Here is a 20,306-nt window from a genome sequence, read left to right as displayed (position 1 = left end):
AATAAGGCCCTAGAATGCATTTTTTTCTGAAAATATGAACTGCCAGCAAACAGCCTCTGAACAACCCATTTTCAAGTAAAAAAACAAATTGGTAAAAGATGAGCAAGCACTTACCACACTGTATCGCTCCAACAACTCCTCTGTCACAGGGTAGCGCAGCTTCATCTTCCGGTACAGAGGATGGTTTTCATAGTATGTCACCAGCTCCACCAAGGTTTCAAAATACGCAGATGTGCCCAACACAAAATGGCGTCCCTCTTGTGCAATTCGGCAGTGTTTCACCTTTCCTTCAGCCCTGCAGTAGGCAAGAACACCGACTTACTGGAAAAAATGTATTCTCTTTCACTAAATTATTAGTTGCCTCAAGTGACCCCTGTCCTCGTGATGGTATAATTGAAGTGCTGCAGTAGTCACACAAAATACTGAAAATGTGCATATATGGAAAGCCCTTTGTGTCTCAGTGTTATTCTGGAACAGTACATATAGTTTTCATGAAGCACAATCCTTTTTCCTCTTTTATTTTCTCTTTTTTAATATTCTCTGCCACACTAGGATAAGCAAAGTTCATAGACTTTACAAATGATACACATGCTATATCATGTGCTACATTTTCTGGTAATTTCACAATAAAATAACTCCTTCTAGATCAAACTGATGACAAAACTCTTTGGAGAAGTTGCATGCCTAGCTTTCACGTCTTAATTGCTGCATTTAGACCTTCATGTGGTGAGGCTTTTTTTCAAGCTACAGCTGCAAGAGATGTTTAGCAGTTTTGGGATGACAGACAATGGTGTTACCATCCCTAACCTTATTGCGAAGGAGAGATAAAATACCATTAGGACAAAAATGCAAATACATGTCCATGGTGGACAGAATGATTTGTTTGTTATTAAAAGTTTTCAAACTTTACAGCATTCCTTGAATGCTAAAAAACAAATAGTGAAAAGCACAATATGTGATGTTTGTGAACACCTGAAAAGACAACAACCAATCTAACATGTAAGTTCAATATTTCTAAATAATGATTTTCTCAGTTTTGCTCCTGAAGTAAACCCAGTTGATATTCCAATATGATATTCCCAAAGCTTTCTTTATACTGTAGCCAAACATTTAAAGAATTCAAAAGATTACAAATCTTTTTATGATCTGATGTCTTACTCAATTTACCACAAAAGGCCTCCTAGGGAAACCATTACATATTAATTATGTAACTGGGCTAACTGTGCTGATGAATTTCTGTATTGGTATCTTCCATAGCCTGGTATACTTTCAATGACTGCCTGTGAAATTATTGCTAAAGTAAAAATATATCAGTTTAAAAGCAACAATAAACTTAAGTTGATAACTTTTCAATCTCAACCAGTGAAGGGGTGGAATCTATGCTTCACTCTAAAGGACATCCTCAGATTCTAGGCTGAGGCCTGGTTGATCTTTTTTACTTTTGCTGTCTGTACATGATCAACCTTATGGCAATGTAGTAGAAAAGACATTGGCATCCCTCCGGAATGCCATGGACCTGAGGAGGGTCCAAAGTTAATCAGTCATCCATTACCAGAAAAACTAAATTCTGACCTGCTGTTTCAAAACTAGGGGCAGTAGTGCGGGCATCTGGAGGGTTTGGTTCTATCCTGCCGAAGACCACCAGTCCTTAGCACCTGACCAGCGTGGTGGATGGACCAAAGATAGCACAGATACCTAAATGAACCTTTGTCCTGCATCAGCTTTGGGCTGCCCTAATGGGAATTGTCAGCTAGCCTTGTGCTGAGTGACAGGGGCCATATATGTGCAAGCAACTTAAAGTTTGGTAACGGAAGCACAAACCTAAGCAAATGTAGAACTGGACTGTCTAAAAAAAAAAAATGAGAAGGGGAAATGTCTATGGCAGGAAATGATCACTGTTGGAGTGGGACATATGAAGTGCTAGGTAAATTCAGAAAGTTTGTAAACTATATTTGTTCTGACTCAAGGTGACTTCATCATTCAAAACAGGAAGGTAATGGTATGGTGTTAAGAATATATAAAGAAGCAAAATGTAAAACTGAAAATGTTACAACATTCTGCTGATGTGAAAGAATTTGAAATAGGAAGATTAAAATTAAGGCCCTCATTACAAGTTTGACGGTCTTTTTGGAAGACTGCAGCGTTGGTGGCCACCAAAATTCCGCAATGTTGGCGGTCATCCAACTTCCGTATTAAGAGCCACAGAGTGAAGACCACCAAAATGCAGGACCACCAGAACACTGGGAGGCGGGTAAGAGGCAGGTCCACCACCAGCACTGCCAGCCTAGCAACTTCCCACCTACCACATTATGAGCCACAAATCATCAGAGCAATCCTTGCATGGCGGAAAACCATTGGCGGAGCGAAACACCACATTCAAAAACTACTTCAGACAGAACACAACACTAGATTTGACAGTTTGAATACCCCATACCTGACACACATACAAATACCAGACATACTTACTCATTGCACCATATAACACACACCCACACAATCCACAATCCTTTGCTACCAAAACAACATTGACAGACAGAGAGGAGCCACAAGCGAACGACCCAGCACTTGTACACCATAGGCACATATACACTTCCCACTGAGCATACACCACACAACTGCACAAACAACACAATACTCACAAAACCAATACCCCCAAACACCACAACTGACTTTCACATTCAACAAAAAAAAAACACCCCACCAAGCACCCTAAACTGCACCCTTGCACACACAACACCCACCCACAACACAACCACCACCACGTCCTGACAGAAGCACCCACGCTTCACAGATGATGAGTTGTAGGTCATGGTCGATGAAATTTTCAGGCTAGAGCCACAAATGTTTAGCACACGGGACCAGCAAACCTCCATAGCCAGGAAAATGGAGATATGGCAGAGAATTTTCGACAGGGTCAACTCAGTAGGCAACCATCCATTCACAAGGCAGGACATCAGGAAGAGGTGGAAAGACCTACGGGGGAAGGTGCGTTCCATGACATCACAACATTAGATAGCCGTGCAGAAGTCTGGCAGTGGGTCCCCACCTCCTCCCCCACCGTTCACCTCCTAGGAGTAGAAGGTGTTGGACATCCTACACTCAGAGGGCTTCACTGGAATACTCAGAGGATTGGACTCTGGTAAGTAACTACCTCTCCCCTGGGACACATTCTTCCTGTCCAGCATGCTTCCTAAATACCCAAACACTCCTCAAATCACTCCATCTCCCACTATACCTGCCACCTAATCACCTAATGCCTCTGTCTTGCATGCCACACTACCACCCAGCTCCAGTGCCCACACCGTGCCTGGCAATTGCACGGACACAGTGTCAATAACAATCACTACGACTCCCACAATGTACTACCCAACCTGCATCAAAACCTGCAACGTGCAGTTCACAGCACATCCCTTGCATATACGACTATTGAGCTAGCTACACCAACTGGAAGCTTTGACTGAGAACCACTACATGGCAATGACAGCACTGCAATGGCACAAGACCATGACAAACGTGGCTAAATACAGCCACAGTATTGTCACCATGGCCACTCATCCAGATAAACAACCCTGAAATGGACTAAGCATGGGCTAGAAAGTTAGAAGGTAAAACAGACGTACCAAATGCACAGACGGGACAAGACATCATAGATACACATATAACATCCTCCCATTTGGGCACCATGCTGCAATGGACAGCCATCCCCACTCACATCTAGCAAGGCTGATTTGCCACGAGCGTACATGACATACCTCTCATGTGAACCATCACACAGGACCTAAACCCACCTTCCCAGCAAAAGTTACCTAGCTTGAATGAAATCTATCTCAATGGAGCATGATACACGTCACAATCCACTATCCACAATGTTTTCAGTGCTGCATCTGTCATTGCCATTGCTGGGAATCATGTCAAACCACTGTATGCATCACACAAATAAATTACCAATCACACATCCGCCATTTAACTATCTCTCACTCCATCCATAGGTACTCCTGCCACTGCCACCATGGAGAGGATACCAGAGACAGCCGGCCCTCCTCAGGATGAAGGCCCCAATGAGGACAATGCCTCTGGGTGTCTGGACATTGACAACTTGTCCATCTGGGAGAACTGGTCAGTCCACAACTCCCTGCCTCACCCTGCCCACATCAAACCGCCCCCACCCTCTGGCACCAACATCACAGCCAACCATTTGTTCCCAAACCTGTGTCCCAAGGACAGTTCAATCAATAGTGTGCCCCACAGTACTGGGGCCTGAGTCGACCCTGCGCCAGGGGCACAGGCACATGGGGGTAGGGGCATGGGAGAGAACCTGTGGGCCAGAGAATGGGCCAACCAAGGGAGTCGAATGAGCGGCAAACAATCTCCCAAGCCCTGGGAGCATACCAACAATCCCAGGACAGGAAGGGCCAGATCATAACCATGTTGGGGGAAAACCAAAGGCTGCAGAGGGAATACCATCAGGAGGACATACAGAAGTGGCAGGCCCACAATGCCACCATGGCCTCCATTGCAGGGGTGCTCAGAGACATCAGCACCATCCAGCGTGCTTCCTCCACCCACCAGCAGGCCCCTTCCACTAGCCACATCACATCTCAGCCATCCACGTCTGCTGCAGCTAGTGGAATGGAGGCCCTGCCATGAGAACCCCAGGCCTCTGGCACCCCTCCCTCTGTAGCTGAGCATCTCCACGCAAACGTGGATGTCTACCCCGCTGCCAGGAAGCGAAACTCTCCTCAATACTCTCCCTTGTGTGCCATTGAGACACCCTGTTGACTCTTCAATTACATTATTCCATTTACCCATGCCCAATGGACACTGAACCTCTGATACCTACAGCTGTGCCACCTACTCTGATGATTGCAACTACCATGACCCCACTCATCCCCTGTTTGTCACTGGATGCACCAAATATGTTTTACTCACAATTCCCTTGTATGCACAATAAACTCAATAGATCACAGCATATGTGTCTTTATTTGTACTATTTGAAATGTTTTGTCTGCAAAATGGAATGTGGATGTGGCCCCTAAGGCAACAGGCACTGTAATGAACAGCAGAGGAAGGCTTCATCTGCAGGATACACAGTACACCAGATATGTCTCAGGCTGATGTAAGGTAGTCACTATTACAGGTACACACTACAGTGAAACCACTCACCCAACCTGCAAAAGGGACCATGACAGAGAGTTCTATCAGGATAAAAGGCATGGTGCCACACAAAGCACATATTCAGTACACAGATGTCCACCCCAGAATAGATAGCCACCAAAGCAAGGCGGATGACATTTCTACATCCCCAGTCACAGGGAATACATGAAAACACACTGTAAATTCCACCCGTCATGTGCAAAAGTCCATTCTGTATACAGTTACCAACAGCTAATGAGTATGAATGCCTCAAGCCATAGGTAGCAGAAGCATTGATCTACAGGACACAGTGAGTGGGTAGAATAACATGAGGAATGGAGAAAGCAGGATACCAAGCTCAACACAGGTCTGTCAATAGGAGATGCGAAACTAGCAACCTGCAGTGAGTTCACATGTTAGGATAGGATAGGATACATGTCAACTCAGCTCCTCGCATTCAAGCACTCACCTTCACAAACACACACAGAGGGATACGAAAACATTACAACACCACTGCTTTAACTAATCTGGAGGACCATTGTCAGCAATCGATGTGGATACACATCACTTAATAATACACAGTCAGCATACCTGTATGTTACTGGAAGTACTGATGGATGCGCTCAGTCCTAGAGTCAGCAGCACCACCCTAATCTGCCACCTCATCACCTTCCTTGCTTGCATCACCAGCCACTGGTCCAGCTACCTTCTCATCATCAGCTAGCAATGGTATCTGAAGTTGCAGGGCAAGATTGTGGAGCATGAAGCAGGCAACTATGATCTGGCATACCTTTTGGGGAGTGTAGAGGAGAGCACCTCAAGAGACGTGAAGGCACCTGTATCTGGCTTTGAGAAGGCCAAATGTCCTTTCGATGACATGCCTTGTCTTGCTTTGGGCCTCATCAAAAAGGAGTTCCCCATCTGTGGCAGGGTACCTTACTGGTGTCAACAGCCAGGGAAGGTTTGGATAGCCAGAGTCCCCTGTGTGCATGAAGGTGGGAATTGTTACAATACAGGTACAGCCACAGGGAAGATTGTGATAACAGGTGGCATAACAGAGACATACATCTAAATGCATATATACCAATGAGCCAAGCCCTCTCTGGCTGAAGTAGTTCCATCATGTGTGGCACACTGCTGTTCCTCAGAATATACAAGTCATGCACGGATCCTGGAAACTTGGCTGTCACCTGTGCGACGTACTGGTCTGCCACACATACTACCTGAAAATTGATCGAATGGTAATTCTTCTGGTTCTGAAACATCTGTTCATTTGCACTGGGAGGGACCAAGGCTATATGGGTGCTGTCTATGGCCCGATCACAGGAGGGATGTGTCCCATCATAGAAGTCTTCCTTTCTTACAGGGCAAATCTGCACATTGTGGGAATCTGATGTAGCTGTCCAGGTGTTCCAATAAAGAACACAGTACATCCTTTAACACAAGATTGAACATGGGCTGTGACATGCCTGCTGTCAAGGCCACTGTATTTTTAAAAGACTCAGGGGAAAGAAAGTGTAGCACTGACAGGACTTGTACTGTGGGAGTGATGGTATAGGGATTGCGTATGGCAGGCAACAGGTCAGGCTCCAACTGAACTGGGCACAAATAACCTTGATGGTGTGAGGATTCAAACAATAGGTCTGGATGATATGCCTCACCACCATGGTTGCAAGGTCAACTAGTGGTCGATACACTGGTGCATGTCTCAATCTCCCCATGGCAGGGTATCTAGGTTAGAAAGTATAAAATGTACTAAGTGAAAAATACTTCACACATGTAAGCAGAACATGTGATCATCACACACACACCTAATACTGTTGAAATGAGCCTCACTGCTGACACATACCATTATGGGCTTTCAGAAGCGTCACTGTTACATGCATGTCACATGTATTAGCTCAACTATAAGGTCACACCATAGGCCTACTCTGAAGTTTAGACAGAAATGTATCACTCACCTATTTAGTGCAAGCAAGTTCTGACATCTGCATAAAATGTTAGCCGCCTGGCCTGCTGCACAGGACATCTGGAAGTGACTTAAGCCCGCCGGCGTATGTCATCTTGGCGGTAGGAGGTCGCAACTGCTGTGCAACTTCTCACTGGTTAACATTGCTGCCTATGGGGAATTGGGGCCATTGACGATCACCGCCGATGGTGACGGTGCTGTATGCGGTGGCTGTGACCACCATTTTCTTCAGCCTTAGTCACTTGACTCCTGATACTCTTGCAAGCAAGACCTCCACAACCTGAGGTGCTGTGTACTGTCTCTGAAGCCATCACGCCACGTCCTGCAGGTGATAGGGACCCAGCCTTCACCCCCGAAGAGCTGGTGAAGCTTGTGCACAGTATCCTACCCCAGTATGGACAGCTGTATGGGGCACTAGAGTAACAGGTGAGCCCAATGCCATAGTCATGTGTGATAGGGGTGGTGCAATGGTATAAGGGGTAAATGTAGCAGGGAAGGAGTACATGCATTCAAGGGATTGGAGTTTAGGCGTGTGAGCCGAGAGGAAGGGCATGTGTTGGCACCTGGGGAGTCTGATGTGTATTGTCCAATGCTGTTGGAATGGGGCATGTGTACCTGACTTTCTCCTTCTGTCTGTGTCATGCATGCAGGTGAACACCCATCAGAAGAAAGGGATCTGGCAAGCCATTACCAAGCAAGTGCGGACCCTGGGGGGTCTACAGCCAGGGGAGCACCCATTTCAGAAAACGGCGGAAGGACCTGGGATGCTGGACCCAGAAGACTGCGGAGGCCCAGCTGGGGATGTCCTCCCAACGAGGGCGAGGTGCTGTCGGACCCTGAACCCCCCTAATGGCCCGCATTTTGGCAGTGGCCTGCCCTGAGGTGGATGGGCATTCGAGGGCAGCACAGCAGCCACAAGGGGGTGAGTACTGACGGTATCCTGGCACCTGGCAGGCTGAATAGGGATTAGGTGCCTTGCTGCAGCCAAGTTGATGTTGTTATGACATCCTGTGTTTCCTCTATGGGAAATGTGTATAATGCACCCTGGCTGAGTATAATTAGTTGATTTGTTGGCATGGTTTACTGTCAGTGGATGTACAGCCCCCATTCCTAGACCACTCCATGTATGGAACGGGGAGATGGTCTAATGACATAGGAACATGCGTGAGACCATCCTGCCTAAGCAATGGATGTGAGTATTGGTAGCACCCTATGCATTGAGTATGATTAGCACCATCTCACTGCATTTGTAGCTCTGAAGTGTCAGTCCACTTCAATCGGTGTTGCATACCCATATATGCTACTGTGTGACTCTAGTTTATTCACAGGCACTACTAACACCATGCACTGATAAAAGTACTGCCTGAATGTGGGGCTGGAATTACATTTCGAACACAGAAATGTGCTTCATGGAACTGCAATATTGCTTTGATGGATGTATTGCCAAATATAGGTGATCAGCTGACTTTAGGGTATGTGAAATTAGGCAAATGTGTGTCCCTGTAGTATATCTGTTGTGTCAATGCATTCAGTGATTGAGTATGGATGTGTTATGAGCGATTATGGGCCATTGAAGATGCACTTAGCAAGAGGATCAGTTGTGACATATGTGTTTGGTGTCTCCTGATCTGGCACTATGATTGGGTGAGGCTGTTCCAATGGCTATACCGCAGACTCAGATTGTAGACATCAGATGTCAGCTGTTTGGGTATGTGACTTTTAATGGCCTATTCTGTGTTGATTACTATATTGGCATCACTGTACAGAGTGTTTGATCTGGCATGTCATGTGACAGGTAGGTGCATTGTGGACTGAGTGGAGTTGTCTTCAATGTTATGGATATGTTACAGAGGGGATAGTCTGATCGTGTGTTGTTACAGTAGTGGCCAGTAGTGTTTTGTTCAATCAAATGGCTGATAGAGGCATGGAGAGGTATGATGTGTATTCAGGCATACAACTGATACAGCATCCAAGGCATGCTGTGACAGCAGAAATGGCTTTGATAGTCAACATGTGGATGACTCCAGATGTGCTGTCCTATTTAGGTACTGATGTAGGAGTGAGGGTTGCAATACAGGTGTGGGTAGTAGGGACATGTTGTAACATGATGTAGGTAATGTATATTGGCACCTGCGAAGGCCTAGCCAGAATGAGTATTGTCACAGATGTGACTGTCAACCAGTGTGTATAAGAGGTCTATATTAACCCATTTTCGGTCTATCTCTCCCCTTCTCTCCCTCCCTCGCTCTGTATTTGTGCGCATCAGCATTTTCAGGCAAAGGAGAAGGGGCTCAGGTGAGTGGGGAAGCAGCAGCCCAAGGGACCCAAGAAGCTGGAACCAGTGAGGCCGAGGGACCCAGTGGGACAGAGGGGGAGGGGAGTGCCTTGGGGAGACCAGATCTACCACCTCTTCTTCAGAATCCTCCTCAAGAGGATACTCCCTGGCGGTGGAGGACCCATCTGGAACCATTCCAGCACCATCATTGTCCACCACCACCCTTACTAACATCACTTTCCCAGTAGCTCCCCATCCAGTTCCCCGTGCCTGCTCACCCAGGAGGGTAGGCATCTCCTTCGCCGTAGGCACCTCTGCCCCTGCCCCAGTCAGCCCTGATGCCCTCAGTGGGGAGGCTATTGACCTTATAAGGTCCAACTCTGCGGGTCAGTACACCATTATGAATGATATCCAGGGACTGGCAGCTCAAGTCCAACATTCATGGTGCCCTGGCTGGCCTCCAGAGATCATGTCAGGCTCTGGCCTCCACACTAACGGCAGCCAGTGTCCCTTTGTCTACCGCCCCCCTCCACCTACCTCTTTCTAATCCCAAACTCCTCTCCCCAAACCCATCCAAAGTGCACACACACACACAGATGCATGCATCCACCTCAACACCCAAGTTCACCACTGACAAGCACAGGCACCAAAAGACCCACAACCGGCATGCACACAAGCAACACTCACCTGCAGACACACCAACATCCACTACCTTCAGTGACTCCCCGATCACCCCTTCTTCACAAACACTACACCAGACACACCTGCAGCCACCACACCATCATTTGCGGATCCAGCCACTATATCTGTCTTACCCACAGTCACCACAATATCAGACCCGCAGACATCCACCCCAGTCACCACCTGCATCCACAACAACCACCGACACCCCCACATGCAGCACATGTACTATACCTACAGACACCACCCCAACAGACAGTCCCCCACTCAGTATGGCATCTTGCTTCACCTCCTTCCCCCTCCTCCCACGACACCTAAACGCCCGCACCCACCCAACAGACACCGAGCACCACAAGCATTCCACACGTGCACTTGCACCAAAGACATCAAAACTGAAACATGTTACAACCACTCCCTCTCCCTCCACTCCCAAATCCTTTTGCCATAACCGCCCTTGTGTGTCAAAAAAACATTTCCTCTCAAAGTTGTCCTTGTTCCCTGCTCCTCTCCCACCTCGTGATACCCACAAGTGTTCTTCCTCCCTCCCTAAGTCCGGCCCTTCCAGCTCCAAGTCCTCCCCTGCCCCGCTGCTAATTCCCATGCACCTCCCCCTGCCAAGGAGTCTACCCCTCCCATGCCCAAGGACCCCCCTCCCAAACGAAAGGCCAAGGACCCCTCTCCCAAACCCAATCACAAGGACCCCCCTTCCAAACCCAAGCCCAAACCCCCTCCCACCCCCCAATCCATGAGGTGCCTGCCCACTTTATGCCCCTATCATGTGGAGGTCATTTTGCAGTCAGGAGTCAAGTTAGGACTGTAATAAGGTGGCATTCGTGCCTTTAGCACTTTGGACTGGGCACTGGCCTTTTCTTTGGTCATAGTTATTGTTAGACCTGACAGCCTTCGGGTGGTCATCCCCCAACTTTTTGCCTGCAATCCCCCACTTTTCTGACAGTGTTTTTGCTGGTTTTAGGAATCTGCACTCTTTACCACTGCTGATCAGTGCTAAAGTGCATATGCTCTCTCCCTTAAACATGGTAACATTGGTTCATTCCCAATTGGCATATTTGATTTACTTGTAAGTCCCTAGTAAAGCTCACTGCCTGTGCCCAGGGCCTGTAAATGAAATGCTATTAGTGGGCCTTCAGCACTGATTGTGCCACCCGCATAAGAAGCCCCTTAACCAGGTCTCTGGCCTGCCATTGCAAGACCTTTGTGTGCAGTTTCACTGCCATTTCGACTTGACATTTTAAAAGTACTCGCCAAGCCCTTAACTCCCCTTTTTCTACATATAAGTCACCCCTAAGGTAGGCCCAAGGTAACTCATAGGGAAGGGCGCTATGTAGGTAAAAGGCATGACATATACCTGTGTTTTTTATATGTCCCTGTAGTGGAAAACACCTAAATTTGTTTTCCACTTTCATAGGCTAACATTAGGGCTACCCTCTTATACTGTTTGAGTGGTAGATTCTGATCAGAAAGGAGTAAACAGGTCATGTTTAGTATGGCCAGAATGGTCATAGAAAATCCTGCTTATTGGTAAGGTTGCATTTTATATTACTACTTTATAAATGCCATTTTTAGAAAGTGAGCATTTTTCTGCACTTAAAATCGATCTGTGCCTTACAGCTTGTCTCCAATCCACGTATGGGGTGGGCTGGTTGACGGCTCCCTTGTGCATTTCACCCGGACAGCCACAAACACAGGATACTCAGTCACACCTGCACTCATCTGCAACAGAATGGGTCTTCCTGGGCTGGAAGGGTGGAGGGGCCTGACACTTACATTTTAAAGGCTAGTGGCCTGCCCTGCCACAATAGACTGTCTAACCTCCTACTGGGACCCTGGCAGACAGACCTGTACTGAAAGGCGGCCTTGTGCACTTCAAAACCACTCTTTGAAGTCTCCCCCACTTCAAAGGCATTTCTGGGTATATTAACTGGGTCTCTGACCCCACCAACTCAGACACTTCTGGACCAGATCCTGCAACCTGTCAAGAGGAGCTGCCTGGCTGCCAAAAGGACTCACGTGGACTGTCTTGCTGGCCTCTGACCTTGCTGAGAAGTGCTCTCCAAAGGCGTGGATTGAGCTTGCCTCCTGTTTCTGAAGTCAGAGGGCCAAAAAGACTTCATGGAAACTCCTTGCGTGGCGAAAATCGATGCAAATCCTGCTGGAAACGACGCACATCCTGCCCACCGGTGAGAAAAGCGCTGCAGCGCCGAACCGGAGCAACGCAGCCCTGCTCTCTGAGTGGAGATCAATGCAGAGCCTGCGTTGTGATTGGAATTTCGATGCACAGCCGTACCGGATTGACGCACAGCTGAGCCAGAATGACGCAGCCCGACTTCCTGAGTGAAAAATCTACGCATCCCCTGCCATGCGACAGACACTCCACTGCAGCGTCCACTGGATCGGCGCAGCACCTGTGACTTTGTCCCACGCGTCCAGGATTTCCAGACATCTTCCCAGGGGGTCAGAAGACCCTGCATCGCAGTGAGAATCCAAGACTGCGTACCAGAAGTTGTCGCAAAGCCCTTGCAGCGTGGAAGAAACAATGCGTCATCTGTGCCGCGTCGGGGAATTCAATGCACACCTTCCTTTTTCCACGCATCTCCTCATCTGCGATCTCTGTGCGTGTATTTTTGACGCAAACCAGGTACTTTGTGCACACAAGAGACAACTGCTGACTTAAGACTATTCTTAACATTGCAAAAGTGAGATTTCAATGTGTGGTTATCAAATCTTGATCGATTTGACCTTAATTTAATCAGATAAATATCTTATATTTTTCTAAACCTGTGTGGTGTATTTCTGTGGTGTTTTCACTGTGTTATTGCATGGTTTATTGCACAAATACTTTACACATTGCCTTCTAAGTTAAGCCTGACTGCTCAGTGCCAAGCTACCACAGGGTGGGCACAGGATAATTTGGATTGTATGTGACTTACCCTGACTAGGATTGTGGTCCCTACTTGGACAAGGGTGTATACCTCTGCCAACGAAAGACCCCATTTCTAACAGTTATTTTAAAGTTTACTCATTTAATAATACACCTTGTCATGTTGTTGGATTTGATGTTTACATACTTGTCATGCTTTTCTTTCTACTTGGCAGTTTGTTGATTATGGACATTGGTTTGTGTGTGTGTGTGTGCTGTGTGTGTGTTGGTTGTGCCAGCTGTTGTGCCTGGGCTGCATGTGTGGGTGTAGCCCTGCCATTTGTACTGCTGTCATTGCTGTGTAATCTGTGTAGGATATGATTCTGTTGTTACATGCAAGTATGCAGCAAATTTGCTTATTGCTTGTGTTGAGATGTATAATGGTGGTGTTATGTGCTCGTGTGTGGTTGTTGTGTGTGCGTCAGTGTTTGGTGATGGCTATGTCATATCCGTTGTGTGTGGTGCTAGCGTATTGTGACATCTGCTTTGTTATGTGGCAGTGTGAGAGTGTTTATTGGTTGTCTGGTGTTGTTACATGTTGTTGTCATGTGGAGGTGTGCAATAACATTGCATGTCATAGCGTCAGTGTAGTTGTGGTGGTGTTGTCGTTGTGTGTATTGGTGCTGTTGTGGATGGTTATGTGAGACAGTGCTGGTGCTGTGTGTGCTGGTTGGTGTGTCTATGGCGCATGTGTGTTGGCTGTGGTGTGTGTAGTAAGGGTGTGTGTGTGTGTACAGTATGGGTGTGTGTGTATGTCGGTGTGTGTATGTGCGTAGCGGTGTGTGGTTACGTGTGTGTGTCACTGTCACCTGCCGTCCCGGATGTGTGTGTTGTGTATGCGTGTGTAGTTTGGGTTTTCCCCCCAGTGTGTGGTAGGTGTGTGCACTCACGGTTGTTGTCTTCATCGCCATCACAGGTTCCGGATTTGTTGTGCGAGCAGCAGTGGGAAGACTTCCAGTTCTGGGTCCATGGCGGCTCCGGAAGGGTATGTGCTCCTGAAGGTGAGTGTCTCCTTTTATAGAGTTTGTTTCCACCAGGGTGTTAGCGGAAACCTTGGTGGTGTGCAGCCTTGTCATATGTCCAGCGGAATCATGGTCCCCACTGGCCTGAAGGTACCTATATACTGGTAGTTGTTTGGCTGTGTTCTGTTGGGAAGACAGGCATGATCATAATTTGGCGGTCTTCACCGCCAGCCCGTTGGCTGTACGACCGCCACCCCCAACATGGCGGTCCTGAGACCGCCAAACTTGTAATCAGGGCCTACATTTGTGATATTGTTTTGGGTTTCAAATCATCTAAATTGTGTATCCCAGGTTTCCAGAATTCTGATAATGGGTAAGTAGTGGTGGTTGGGGGGGTTCCCCAGATACCAATAATATTTCATTGGGCATACGTGGATTCCAACAATGATTAAGTGGGGGGTCCACAGAAGTCAAAAGGTTAAGAACCCCTGTCCTAGAGATATTTGAAATTTCTCCTGCAACTGTTTGCTTCCCTGTTGCTGTGTGGTATTAACTGGTGGATATAGTATTTTCACCAATTTTTAACCAGAACATTGAGCTAAATTTTAAATGCAAGTTTTAAATATGACAGACATGATTATTTGTAATTAAAGGCTCAGCTTTGGCTAACTTCATTTTTTACCACCCTGTTCTTAATCAACAAGTGCCAGTAAGCTGAACCAGCAAATAGGGCATTCATTTTCATTAATCAACAATGCAGAAATTTGGGAATGAATGGATAAATTATTAAAGTGGAGGCAAGGCAGAAATTAAATGAAAATATGATGCATGGCTAACTCGGTCCGAAAGAGAATACACAGTGTTTAATCACGATTTTGTGGTTGAAATGTTGACACGCAACAATTTCACCTTCACAGTATCGACTACAAATACATCGTCAAGATAACTAGATGTAGAGGTTGAATAGTAAAATTACAATTCCCTTTAAATAATTACCTTGATAATATAGTGTTAGTTTAAGTTGTGAGATGGATATTTGTGCAGGTTCATAATATTACATACAACCTAACAGCTGCAATGTAACATTTTCACAAAGATGTTCTATCTCCACAGCTTATTTCAATAAAGTCATAAACTCTGAGGAGGGAAGCTTAGTAAATGCTACGTTTCAAACCAATTCTATCACATTTACACCCTGATAATTAAAAGTATTTCTACGTACCTGAAGGTGATGGCGTAGGAATTAGGCTCATCTCTCTTTCGGATAAGAAATGCGCCATCACGCGGAATTCTCAAGAGCATGTCCTCCGCTTCACCACGGGATAGGTTGCTGTAGTACCAGCTGCAAAAAAAAACAGAGAGAATTAGTGGTGCAGGTTTTATGAGAGATGAAGAGCCATATATGTCAAGATGACCAGATGTGGCAAGTAATTAACTGGGTTACAATAGAAGGTGAAGCATTTACACACTCCTGTAACCTTTTTGTACTTCAGTTAAAATTAACAAGGAAGACTTTCACTACTTTCACTACTGCATCATTTGAGACTGGAATGCTCAATTTATGTTTTAAAGCTCACTACTGTTTAGTTACATCTAATGTCCTAATGTCTCTTGAGGGAAGTTGTCTCAAAAAGGATGTGAATTTAGGAAACTGACTATTAAAGCAAATGGGTCAGTCGGTAGGAGTGAAGTATGCAATAAGACAGACATGACAAAACTCCCAATGTATCCTGGCAACATATTGAGAAGATGTATCAGAAAAAATGATGGCAACTACTCACATTACAAGTTCTTATAGAACCTGACTTCTTTGGCCTTGCATTTTTTGCTGATATACAATGCATCACTTTACCGGATATCTTGAAGAAAATATGAATCTACATGTCTATCTCTACCAATCCAAAACTGCTGTGGAGCAGGGCCTAACCACAAGAGACAGAATAAAGATTGCCAACTGAATCATTGAGAGATGTAACGGATTGGAGAGGGGTCCATGGCACTCAGGGGAGGGCCTTAAATATGACTGAGTTGCAACAGTTGTGGACCTTTAGGCTGACTCAGTGGGAATCAGGGGGCAGGCATGAAACAACAGATATTGGTTAGTGTGTGAATAACACCCATAAATTTGAAGTGACACAGTGTAGAGAGAGAACATTCCTTGGGATGGTTTTATCCTAGTTTATTTAGTTGCAACACTGAAGGTCACGGGATGACAATAGAACAGAATCCGAGAAAAAAATCAGGACATGCCATGTTACTGCGAGAAGAAACACAAAACAAATGTCATTGAAATGAATCACTTGTCATATTTAACCTTTTCCACTGCTTGCAACAAAAAAATAAAACAAAATAAAAAATAAATTTTGTTATTGCAAGGCAACAAATGAAACATGGAGGACTTGTAAATACATCATTCATTTGTTTAGTCAGGTGGCCATGTAAAGAAGAAGACAAAGGAAATATCAAAACACCATAAAATCATATTCTTTTGGCTGAAGGTTACCATTTGGACTCATGAGGGTTCAGGTTGGGCACAGCGTCGGTAAGGCGGAGCTCAAACTCTGCGCATCGGAGGGGGGATTCCCTGTAGTGATTGATGAGGTCATATATGCTGTCGAACGGGAGGTTGTCTGTCAAGAAGTACTTCATTTTATCTCCATCCATATCTGAACGAATCCGGCAGTGTTGCACTCTGTTGGAGCGCCTGGATTAGAGGAAAAGAGGAAAGCTGTGTCTGAGACTTATGGGAAGCACTCGTCAATTCGTTGCTAAACTGCCCACCAGTACCACCTGGTGAGAATATTGTCAGTGAATAAACAAAAGCATTTCACCAATTTAGTATCTCACTTTCATTGGATAATGTAGTATGTGTCCAAGTAAGTATGCCGTAACCTAATATTTTTTAATGTAATGCTACTCGTTGTGCTCTATGTTCCCTCCTCTAGACTGCTAAATTGAAATAGGGGCCACTAAAAACTCTGACTACACTGTGTATCTTATAAACATGCTTTATGGTCACACATGTCAAATCTACTATGTTCAAATATTTCTTAGCCTAGTCCACCTCCTGCTCTAATCTTTATACACATTGCTTCTCAGTGGGAGAAGTTGGCAAGCATGTATGTCATTATCTGACCACCACTGCTGCTGTATACTATTACTTCTAACCCATCACTTTGACATTTCACTACTTCAATGCTTTACTTCAAGCTAGCCCTTTATTTCAACACCATCTTTTCAACCTAGCCCCACCTGACTTCAATCCCTAACTTCTACTTTTATAATACCCCCGACTTTGAGCCATTTGCTTCTACACTAACACAAACTCTAACAGCTATTAAACCTAACCCTAATATTAGGCCTAACCCAAATTCATACAACCACCCTAACCTAACAAATGTGAAATATTTAACTATGTTAATAAAATCACATTATACTAAGTCAATTTAAAACCATGGAACCTATCCCTAATATGACATATTTATTCAAAGTAATAGTAATTATATTCCATTGAAATATGGTAAATGTAAAACATAGGACACCAACTGTAGGAAGCTTGTTCTGTTTTTACTATATCAACATGAGATATAGTGTTCACAGAGTCCGGGGTTCCCCAGAGGCTTAACAGAGGCTAATGTAGAGAATACTAATGCTCTCTTTTGTGGTAGTGTGGCCGAGCAGTTAGGCTTGTCAGAGGGTAGTGCAAAGCATTTGTTGTACACACACAAGCAATAAAGGAAGCACACACTCAATGACTAACTCCAGGCTAATGTTTTTTATATAGCAAAAATATATTTGATTTCTAGAACCACAAGATTCTGTTTGCAGGTAAGTACATTTGCAAGTAAGTAACCAACATATGTATCAATACCACTTTGTTTCAAATTGGCAAGTTATACGTTTTTTCAAATAAACAGAAATAATAAGTTTCAAAAGTCGACATTGCAATTTTCAAAGACAGTTATGGGGGATAGGAGACAAGTTAGCACAGTTTTGAGGTAAGTGCAAGAGTTACAGTTACAGTCTCCGGGGGTTAGGATGCCCAAAAGATGAGGTTCAAGTTAACCCCAAACACCCACAACTAGCAACACGTGCCAGCCGGGTGCAGAGGTCAAAGTTAAGGTCGATTTAACATGGGCTCCAATGGAGACTGGGGGCACTCGGAATCAGGCCTGCTTGCAGCTAAGTACCAGGGTCTTCAGAAGGCAGACCTGAGGGGTTTTGAGGAGCACCGGGCGGGGGAGCCACAGATAGGTACCAAACACAGACCCTCAGCGGTGCAGGGGCGGCTGGGTGCAGACACAGCGTTGGGCTCCCAATGCTTTCCAATAGGGGGACCACGGGTGTCACAAAAGATGCTGCAGGATAAGTCCAGTGGGTCAGTTCTGGAAAATCAAAGGATGGACAAGGGGGAGGACCACCTGCTGAACGTTGTTGGACTAGTGGTCAGATTCCCCAAGGCCAGGGGTGTGCAGGTGCAGTGGTACCTTTGGGTGTCGGGTATCTTCATCCAGCTCTCTCACGGTCAAGAGGTTCTCCGGATGTAGCCTGCAGGCGTTGTCGTGTTGGACAGGAGGGGTCAAGCCAGGGTGGACACTAGGTCAGAATCGCCTGGGGACCAGATTTAGTTGGTTGGGCCACATAGACATGGGCTGTGGGCGTCGGGTGCAGAGTGGGCAGGACTCGTTGATCCGGGGTGGTTTTGGAGTCCTTTGGTGGTGTTTCTTTCTGGACAAGGTTACTGTCCACAGGAGTTCTTGGTCCTCAGAGGAGCAGGCAGTCCTCTTGTAGCTTTTGGGAGGTCGCTGGTCCTGCAGGATCTGTCGCCTTTTGGTTGCAGGGCTTCAGAAGCTGGAGACAGGTCTATAGGACTGGGAACAAGTCAGTTGGTGTCTTCAGTCTTCTCTGCTGGGGGTTGGCTTAGCAGTACTTCTTCTTTTCTTCTTTCTTAGGTCACCAGGAAACAGATGAGCTAGGTTCAGGGGGGCTCTTAAATCCTGGATTATGGGGCATTACAGGGCTCAGAGGGCAGTAGCAAATGGCTACTGTGCTTGAGGGTAATTACACCCTTCCTGTGTCCACTCCACACTATTGGACCCTGTCCTCCAAACCAAGATGGAGGATTTTACAAGGAGGATGTCACTTTAGCTCTGGACACCTTAGGGGTGGTCCCAGCTGAAGTAGTCACTCCTTCTTTTTCCCTACTTTTCCAACTGGACTTGCGGCCAAAAGTGGGGCTTTGTCCAGGGGGTGGGCATCTCCACTATCTGGAGTGCCCTGGGGCACTGTAACAAGAGGCCTAAGCCTTTGAGGGTCACTGCCAGGTGTTACAGTTCCTGCAGGGGGAGGTGTGAAGCACCTCTACCCAGTGCAGGCTTTGTTTCTGACCACAGAGAGAACAAAGGCTCTCACCCCATGTGGTCAGAAACTCACCTGGAAGTGGAAGGCTGGCATAGACCTGTCAGTCCTGCAATAGAAGTTTGGGTAAAATACAGGGGGCATCTCTAAGATGCCCTCTGGGTGCATTTTTCAATAAATTCTGTATTGGCATTGATGTGGGTTTATTGTGCTGGAAGGTTTGATACCAAACTTCTCAGAATTCAGTGAAGCCATTATGAAGCTGTGGAGTTCGTAATAACAAGTTCCCAGCCCATATACTTTATATGGCCACACTGTACTCACAATGTCTAAGAATGGACTTAGACACTGTAGGGGCATATTGCTCATGCAGCTATGCCCTCACCTGTGGTATAGTGCACCCTGCCTTAAGGCTCTGAGGCCTGCTAGAGGGATGACTTACCTATGCCACAGGCAGTGGTTTGTGGGCACAGCACCTTGAGAGGGCTTAAAACTATATTAATAAATTACCAATGCTGGCCTATGAGAGGGGCAGGACTCACAGTAGTGAAAAATGACTTTGGGAGTTTTTCACTAGCAGGACATGTAAAACTTAAAAGTACATGCCCTGCCTTTTACTTACATAGGAACCCATATTTATAAGCTGTAATTCCTGATCAGAAAGGAGTAGATTTGTCATGTTTCATATCCTTGTAATGGTGATGATAAATCCTCTTTAATGGTAAAGCACGATTTACCTTACTATTTTAGAAATACCACTTTTAGGAAGTAAGCAATTCTCTGCTCGTACTGCTCTGTATGCTTTGCAGCCTGTCTCCAAAACACGTCTGGGGTAGGTGACAGCTACACTTTGTTCATTCCCCCTAGGCAGCAAGAAACACAGGATTAAGTGTGTCTGAGCACTTATCTGCACTCATTTGCATTCTGATGGGCCTTCTTGGGCAGGAAGGATAGAGGGAAGCTGACACACATGAATAGGGAAGTGCCTGT

The 20,306-nt window shown here is 45.9% G+C and overlaps 1 protein-coding gene across 1 annotated transcript in view; it reads right to left on the bottom strand.

Annotated features, from left to right (window-relative positions):
* PLCG2 (phospholipase C gamma 2) overlaps positions 1-20,306 on the bottom strand; it is a 414,427-nt gene that overhangs the window by 138,068 nt on the left and 256,053 nt on the right. The window contains exons 18-20 of the mRNA XM_069216644.1: positions 16,462-16,662; positions 15,181-15,300; positions 115-295 (exon numbers count right to left, since the gene is read on the bottom strand). Of these exons, the coding sequence (XP_069072745.1) occupies positions 115-295; positions 15,181-15,300; positions 16,462-16,662 (502 nt within the window). The remainder of the gene's footprint in view (positions 1-114; positions 296-15,180; positions 15,301-16,461; positions 16,663-20,306) is intronic.

The sequence above is a fragment of the Pleurodeles waltl genome, chromosome 12 (assembly GCF_031143425.1).
Source record: "Pleurodeles waltl isolate 20211129_DDA chromosome 12, aPleWal1.hap1.20221129, whole genome shotgun sequence".
Taxonomy (NCBI): Eukaryota; Metazoa; Chordata; class Amphibia; order Caudata; family Salamandridae; genus Pleurodeles; species Pleurodeles waltl.
The sequence above is the reverse complement of the archived record's forward strand: the minus strand, read 5'-3'. Positions and strand labels throughout refer to the sequence as shown.